The 8,498-nt window shown below is 53.7% G+C and overlaps 1 protein-coding gene across 1 annotated transcript in view; it reads left to right on the forward strand.

The window, feature by feature from the left end:
- Positions 1-6,962, forward strand: part of LOC103917139 — an 11,724-nt gene extending 4,762 nt beyond the window's left edge. Inside the window, exons 6-12 of the mRNA XM_009324245.1 lie at positions 243-513; positions 1,211-1,421; positions 2,608-2,750; positions 3,665-3,778; positions 4,607-4,810; positions 5,532-5,625; positions 6,641-6,962. Of these exons, the coding sequence (XP_009322520.1) occupies positions 243-513; positions 1,211-1,421; positions 2,608-2,750; positions 3,665-3,778; positions 4,607-4,810; positions 5,532-5,625; positions 6,641-6,704 (1,101 nt within the window). The 3' untranslated portion in view covers positions 6,705-6,962. The remainder of the gene's footprint in view (positions 1-242; positions 514-1,210; positions 1,422-2,607; positions 2,751-3,664; positions 3,779-4,606; positions 4,811-5,531; positions 5,626-6,640) is intronic.
- The last annotated feature ends 1,536 nt before the right edge of the window (positions 6,963-8,498 follow it).

The following is an 8,498-nucleotide window of genomic DNA, read 5'->3' on the forward strand; positions in this document are numbered from 1 at the left end:
AAGGGTGGGATTGAAGGCAGTGATGGGGATGTGTGGTGATGGGACCCTGCCGTCGGGACAACCCTTGAACAGCCAGTGGGAGTAAGGAGCAGCTGGTATGAGGCAGAACCACCACGTCCTCTTTGGGCCTCACCAGGGAGCCATGGGAGGCACAAACAAGAGGTAACGCCATGAGCAGCCATCACTCCACCTGAAGAAATGGGAGCAGCAGTGGTGGCAGCCGCTTTTGTGTCTCCCTGCAGGTGACCACAGTGACGCCGCTGAGGGAGAACTTCTGCAGCGGCTCCTCGGCGCTGGTCCCTCCTGCCATCCGCATCAGTGAGCTGTGCCTAGCTGGTGGCACTACCCCCTTCCGCTTCGTTGAGCTGGAGGGGAAGCCAGGCACCAGCCTGAGAGGGCTCAGTCTGGTCTTCTTGGGGAAGGAGGGCAAGGCGCATGCCAGTGTCCCACTGAGGGGCACCATCGGAGTCACGGGCCTCTTCATGTTTGCGCTGGATGGAGGGCACGGGCACGGTGAGGCTGATGGCACGGACCTGGCGTGTGGGTCTGTCTTGAAACAAATGGGCAGGTGGTTGAGTGGCTTTGAGGAAAGGGATGGAGGAGGGAGCATGGCATGGGGAACAACTCTTCTCTTCCTTGCCTTTCCTGTCCTTTATTCCTGTTTTTTCTCTCTTTGTTCTGCCTGGGCTGTTCTGTCACACTCCAGCTGAGAAGGTGCTTAATCCTCCTCCACGCCTCTGCTGAGCTCCCCGTGCAGGGCAGAGGGACCGGGAGGACTGAAAACTGCCAGTACCAAGACAAGGGGGCTTTCAGGAGAAGCAGGGTCCACCAGGACTGTTGGGTCGTTCACTGATGCCATGTTCACTGATGCTCACTGAGCCCTGCAGTGCTGCTGCCTTCTCCTGGTCCTGAGGTGGTGTTTCCTCAGCACATTCGTTTGTCTTGATTTATTTTTTGTTCACCTTAAATTCTGGCTGGGCTGCATGAAGAGGACTCTGCATCTCAGAGGAACCTTGATCTTTTTGGAAACCTGTGTTCCCAGCAAGCAGTTGCTTCTTTAACAGCTTTACTTGGCCTCAGTCACCACCATTATTTTGTCTTCCGTTTCTGTTCTTGGAGTTCTCCTTGTTACCAGCTTGTACTGTCAGGCTCAAGGCTCAGCCTAACACTATCTAGATGTTCACCCCACTTATTCCCCTGGCATTTCCAGATGGCACAAACCTGACTTTCAAGGGCATCTCTGCTGCTAGTGAAGGCTCCAGTGCTATTGCTGTCTATAGCACCAGCTTGATTCCTGGTGGCACAAAGGCAACATCAGAGAACTTGGTGGATGCCTTGGTTTACACGTGTGAGCCCAGCACAGCTCGAGGACACCTGGACTTCCTTGGACCACCTTACGCTGTGCCCTGCAATGACGGCAGGTGAGGTCGCTTCTCTGGGAAAATGTCTTTGGGTTCCCCGCACCCAGACCCTCCAGCTGCAATGTCGCTGAACTTGCTGCCTTGTCCTGCCTCCTGTACGGCTGAATGCATTCACCGGCACTGTGATGAAAAACAGAGAGTTTGCACATTGCAACGGAAAATGTTTGCCTGCCCTTGGCATAGGGAATTGAACTTTGTTCCTCCACTGCTCACTTAACTTGCTTCCCCCAAGGATATGTATGGCATCACATGAAGGAATGCAGCCTTTGCAGATAGCAGCTGTATATGCTTATTTGCCAAACTTTTTCTTTAAAAAAAAAACCCAAACAACAAACCAAACAAAAAAGGATATCCCCGTGAGCAGCAGAACAAAACAAAACCCGACATCCCTTTTGCTCCTATGTAGACTCAACAACAAATGGGGCTGAGCCTTTCTCTTGGTGGGAATACTAGCAGAGTTCTTCCTGTCCACATGATCACCTCTGTTAATTAAATCTGTCCTCCTCAAGTCCTCTGCTCCCCTGTCCCATCTGGTGTGACAGGAGGTTCTGCGTTTGTAGCCTCCCCTATGAGCATGTGTGCACAGAGCGCAGCCCCACGTGCATGGTTTTCCCGGGAAACGGAGATCTCCGGCTTCTGGCTGGCTGAAACATTGTGCTGAAACCTCACTGGGGTGGTTATTCACAAGATCAGGGCAGCATTTTGGTGGGAGAGCTCACGTGGGCTGACTCCAGGCAGCCTCTATCAGTCCAGCCCTGAACGACCGCATGCAGAAAAGCTGGTTCCTCACACCGTGACCAAGTTTCTAAGTCCTGGTGTGGGGAGGGAAGCAATAGCTTAGTGAAATGCAGAGGCAGATATTGTGTAGCTTGGAAAACTCCTTATCCTGGAGGACAAACTCTTAATTTTGGGACACTGGCTGTAATGAGGCATCAATCTTACTCCTACAGAAGACAGTCAGACCAAATAGGTTTGCTCTGGCCAAGCCCAGGTCTTCTCCAACTGGTGGGGTTGGCTGGACCCATCTCTGATGGCTCTGTGAAAGCTGATTTCAGCTCCAGCTCCAGCAAACTCTCCATCGTCCCCAGGGGCATCAGGAACTGGGGCCCGGGAGGGTTTTGTGATTGGAGGTGGGAAGAAAGGTGTGTGATGTGTTGATGAGCTCTGACTCCTCTTCTGGGGACAGGCCCGTGTCCCTGAGCCGTTGTTCCTGCGGCAATGCCAGCACAGAGCTGCAGTTTGCCATTTCGGACCCTACCCCTGGTCTGCAGAACAGCTGTCCCCAGGACGCCTTCGCGGTGGATTTCCACCTCTGCCTCCTGACACCCAGTGAGTGGAGCTGGGTGCCCCCACTGGTGCAGGGTGGGAGGGCTGGGCTGGGGGGGACGGGAGGCTGACCCCCAACTTCCCATGGCATGGGAGGGGGATGCTGTCGGGGACCCTGCTGCCTCCCAGCCGTGAAAGGGGACGTGCTGGGGGAGAGGTGGTACAGACACTCATGTATTGATGTGATGCCGCCATCCCAAGAGGGCAACCTCGCTCACAGCTTCAGCGTGTGCTTGTATGAAGGTGGCCACGTACTTCATTTGAGACCTCCCTGCTCAGGCAGGGCCGAGCCCCGCTCTTGGGATTTCTTTCTACAGCGTTAGATTTGCAGCAATGGCAGGAAAGCCCCCCCCCAGATCTCTCATGATGGCAGGGGCACGGTCAGGGAAACTGCCAGCAAACCCTCCTGTCTCAGCCCATCCACGGGAACAAAGCGGTGTGGCTCAGTCCTGACTCTGGAGCAAAAGTGCAGTGGGGTCTCCAGTCCCTGCAAGGGCCATGCTTGGATCAGCTTGGGGCAGTCAAAATCTGGGTAAAATGAAATGGAGGTTTCTCCTCCTCCTCCAGCCTCCTGAGAGGGGCAGGCAGGACCCCTCCCTCCTCTCCCAGCATGAGAGACCACTCTGTACTGGCCCGTGTGGAGGGACATGTGGGACATGCCTCTTCCCCACTCCCCTGGGAGGTTGGTGAAGGAGTGAAGCTGGCATACGTGGTCGTAGAAGGGCAGAAGTGAAGACTCACCCTGCAGGAGAGGGGCAGAGGAGGGCGGGATGCAGAGGAGGGTGGGATGCAGGCTCTGGAGGAGCTTTGCTCCTGAGCTCAGGCATGAAGCCAAGTGTTTCGGAAGACGCGTGCAGCTGGGAGCTTATTAACAACCCCGAACTGCACACAGAAAACCAAGTCTCCTTTTCCTCTAGACTGTTCCACGTGGACCCTGCACCACAAGAAGATGCTGGAAAGTTTGGGAAGGGCCTTGGTGAGCTCCCTAGAGGAGAAGTGCTCCTGCGGCGTCTCTGAGCTCTACCTGCAAGGTTGGTGCCCCGCTGCGCTCGCCCATTTTGCAGTGCCCTCCTCCCTCGCCCGTCCACAGCTGCTCATCATCAGGACGGTCCCTTCTCAAGCCAAACTTGCAGGTTTGCACTCGAGTGAGGGGAACTGGAGGAGCAGTGGGATTTCAGCGAGGAGAGCAGGAGAGAGCCTCACGTGGGCTCGTTACTAGAGGAAGGGCAAGCTAGAGGGGCCGTGAGGAACAGGAGTCTCTGATGATGCCTCAAGATGTCTGCCAGACAAACTGAATATCCTAAACCCGCAAAGCAAAAAGCCGTTTGCACTCTAAAGGACTCTGGTTCTCTACTCTTTCTCTATCAGTCTCCTTCAATGTCCTATACTTATTCAAAGTACCTGGACTTTTTAGTCACTTCTGGAAGTCTTAGGGACCTACAGCTTTTGAGGGATGGGAAGAAATGTTTCCTATTTTTTTGGCTGGTTTTGTAAGGAAATGAAAGCTTCGCAGTCATGCTTTGTCTCCCTCACCCGAACACACTTGACCCTTTGAACAATTTCAGACAGTTCTTACCAACGGGTAGAGATCATGAAGTTACGAAGTGTAGTACAAAGTATTCTGCTGGGTTGGGAGGACGACTCCAAGTCCCTTTTGTCACCAAAAGAAAGGTTGAGCGTGTGCTCGTTACCTGCAATACAGCACGGCGGTGTGATTTCAGAGAGGTGGCAAGAAGAGGGTGAACAGCATGGGAGCAGGAGGGTATTACTGGAGCAGGGCATGAAGTCATGGGAGCGATGCGTTCCGGAACAGCCGGAGGGTTTCCGACCATCCAAGACCAGCTGTTTTTTCTCTGCAGAGCTGAACCTGATGTGCCTGGGCTCCCTGGTGAAGGTCTGGGGCCAGATGTGGGCTCGGCAGCTGGAGCAGCAGCAGTCCATTGAGACCTGGCGCCAGGGCTTCCTGGCCAGCTCCCACCCCTTCTCTGTGGATGGGAGAGTGCTGAAAACCAGTCCTGAGTGCGTCACCCCAAAAAATGCACCATCCGTGTCGCACAGCGGTGGTGAGTAGGAGGCAAAGCTAAGCACAGTGATCTGCTTCCAGCACAGCGAGCGGGGCTGGGGCCAGGGTCAGACCACGTCTCCACATGACAGGGGCAATGCAGGGCAAGCCACCAGGGACCTCTGGTGATGCTTCCAAACACAGCTGCCTTCTAGAAACTGTTGGGTCATCACGAGAGAGGTAACGACGGTCCGTTCCTCCGGTGTGATGGGGTAGTCAGCCCTATCATGCCAATAACACTGGAAGTTTGGGTGTCTAAATCTTCTCGTGAGACGGAGCTTCACTGGGAACCCCCTTGCTTTTGGAGCTGTTGGACACACAGCCCAGAAGCCCAATTGCTCAGAGCAGCACCCAGGCTGGAGCCAGCCAGAGCCGGCACACTGTGGGGGGTGCAACCAGGAGAGGTAGAAGAGTGGCTCTCCAGATCAGGAGGCTGGGACAGCCCGATCTGTTGTTGCCCAGAGAAGTTGTGGATGCCCCATCATTGGAAGTGTTCAAGGTCAGGTTGGACGGGGCTTTGAGCAAACTCACCTAGTGAAAGGTGTCCCTGCCCATGGCAGGGGGTTGGACTAGATGATCTTTAAAGGTCCCTTCCAACCCAACCCAACCCAACCCAAAACCCAACCCATTCTGTGGCTCTCTGATTCTGTGACCTCCTGGTGGCACCCTGTGCTGGGAAAGGTCATGGCTACAATGTTCTGTCTCTACCTTTGCACCCTCAGCTTCCTTCCGGGGCTGGGAAGTTGCCCTGTTTGTCGTGGGATCTCTTCTGCTCATGTTCTTGTTGGTCAGCCTGGCATTTTACTTCATCAAAAGGTGAGAAACCACCTTCCCATCTGCCTTGCATCTCTCACCCTCTCTTTACTCTCTAACTGCTGAGCAGGGACCTGCTCCTTCACTCGGGTGAACACCTACATTCAGATGCTGCATCCAAACACTTCAGTATGTCGCTCCTAATTTTTGCAGCAAAGCCCCTTTGCTTTTGATGTGGCAGACTGCAGTTTCCGCAGGGGGTTAAGGTACCCACCAATAAAACCAGGGGTAATGCTAGGCATGTCAGCAGGCACAGTGTAAAGGCCATCAATCTTACTTACAACATGCTGTGGTGGGACCACAGAAAGCTGAAGGCTCGTGGCACGCACAGGGCAGTGAGAGATGATGCTTTGGCCACAGGGAAGAGCTCTTCCTTAGAGTGGGGTGGAAGCAACAGACAGTTTAGGATTGCCTTGATGGGAAACAGCTTCCACATTATAACATGACACCACTTTAAATACTTACTTGGCGTTCCCTAACGTTGTCAGCAGGCAAACAGCAGCTTAACACTCAGGCTGCATGTTTGTCTGAAATAAATATTACAGTGGAGGTGTTATTTAACCAGCCCAGGGGATTTATTTCCATGAATTTTTACTGATCTTCTTTCATCATTGGAGAGGGGGCTGATGTGCAAGTGTTAGAAATGAGGAAAGTTCTTAAAATACATTTGGGGAATAGAAAACTCAGTGTGTATTTTTTAAAGGAATTTAAAAAATACCGTAAGTCAGGTCCTGAACAAACTCGTGTCGTTTGGCGTTCTACCAACAGTCAGGTTTAGGGACTCTCTTTTAGAAACCAGGGTGGTTTTAAGTTGATGTACCTGTGCCAGGTGATGGCAGGCATTCTGCTCCTGCTTTTCCCCAAAACATTAACAGAGACCTTAGTAAACTCTGTGCCTGCTGCAGGCTGGTCATCCAGCCTCTTCATTCTGAGTGCAAAGCTGAGATGCAGGTTAGCTGCCTTGTGCAAAAGAGCAGAGCGACTGATCTTGCATTTTTCTTTGTCTGTTGCTTTTCAGACATCCCCCAAATTACACCAACATTGAAATGAATGACCGCGGGGAGATTGCAGAAGACTTCTAATGCTCCCGGGCACAGCTGCAGCGACGGGGTCTAACAGCACTGGGGTTAGGCATGTGTCTCTGCGGGGGGCAGACTGGTTGTCCAGCTCCCCTGTCCACCGGGGTTGCTGCAAGGACCTGCAAAATGCCCAGGTGTATATATACATATATATATATATATGTGTGTGTGCATACAGCTCTGTGTGTATGTACATATGTGTGTGTGTATACAAATACCTGAATTATTTTTACACTTCTAAATTTTTACCTCAGACTAAAGGAATTCAGAGACACAGGCTGGGGACTTCTTCTTCTAGGCAAAGTTTGTGCTAAGTGTGGTGACCAGAAAGAAAGAAGCCTGCTTGGCTGATGCAGAGGAAGGACATACTCTGTCTCCTCTCGAGATTCACTGCTGGGTGATGAACCAAGCCACCCCCGGCAGACCTTTCCACCTGGCAGGCAAGTCCAGGTTCTAGTCCCTCTGGACTCCACTGATGCAGTGAAAGTCCATCAGCCTCCCTTGAGCCCTTCTTGCCCGGGCGAGGGGGTTCTCAGCATCCTGCCACTCTCTGCTTGAGCAGCTCTGCACCACCAGCAGCCTGCACCAGGGAGAGCCCTTGCTGCTGTAGACCACAACCAGGAGGACGTTCTGCCCAGAAAAAGGGTTTAGAGGAGAGATGAATACCCAGCCCGTGCCCAGGTGCAACTCTTACTCGTATGGTCCTGCCCGTATCCTGGCCAGACAGTGGGCAGGAGCAGTGCCAGACTCCAGATCTGCTGAGAATTTGGGGTGAGGAGGGTGACCGAGGAGGAATCTGCTCAGTAAAAGATTGTTTCCTACACAAGTGTGATATATCCCTAACAGTGTGGCAGCTGATGCCAGGCCTCCAGTAGCATCCTTCGTGTGTGGCGTGGTGGTCTCACCTCGCGGGTTTGAGCACCCTGTGCAGCTCCGCGCATGGTGGCAGCACCGAAGACAGATCCAGCCTGCTCACTGATGGGGCGAGGGGGAGGTAAAATGACGAAAGAGATGCCACACTGTTTCTGAACCATGGTGTATATAGATTTTTACTGAACAAGGCTCTGCAGAGGGAGGGCAAGAAGTATTTCTGTGATTGATTGTCACGGCACTGATCCTCGTGAGAGGAAGCCTCGCATTTTCTTTGAGACCCACCTCCCTGCTGTGTCTCCCATAGTTGCATCTTCTACTTGCAGGCAGCCTGCCCGTGCTGCTGAAGTCCTTGGGCCACCAGCCAGCTCCAGCGCCAGCTGGGATGGGCAGCATGGGAGAAGTGAGGCCTCAGCTTTCCATTGCCCTGTCTCTTGTGCCAGGCAGCCCCTTTCAGTCAGCAGGGCTGAAAACATGAGGCACCAGTGACCTCCTCTGCTGGGTGCCCCACATAATCCTTGGGCAGCTGCCACAGCCTCTGAGAGGTGGTTCTTCTTCACGGCTTCATCCTGCCATCAGTGCAGCCCTGCTAGAGCACACGGGCATTGTGTGAGGTCAGATGAGCTCCATCTTGAACTGGCTGAAGTTTGGCACGGTGGGCGAGGGCTCAGCCATACTGCTGAAGGGGACACAGGGCTGGTTCGCTGGCACAGTGCCGTGGCTCACGGTGGAGCTGAGCTGCTGCAGTGTCATCAGCACCTCCTGCTGGAGCCGCTGCTGGTGCTCCTGTTGGCGCTCCAGGCGGCATTGCCTCTCCAGCACTGTGTGCAGGGCCTGGCTCAGCTTCTGGATCTCCGTCTGTACAGCATCCAGCTTTTCGGCAATGACATGGGAGCTGGGAGCAGGGGGAAGCACTGGTCAACCCCA

The sequence above is a fragment of the Pygoscelis adeliae genome, unplaced genomic scaffold, assembly GCF_000699105.1.
Source record: "Pygoscelis adeliae isolate BGI_AS28 unplaced genomic scaffold, ASM69910v1 Scaffold505, whole genome shotgun sequence".
Classification (NCBI taxonomy): domain Eukaryota; kingdom Metazoa; phylum Chordata; class Aves; order Sphenisciformes; family Spheniscidae; genus Pygoscelis; species Pygoscelis adeliae.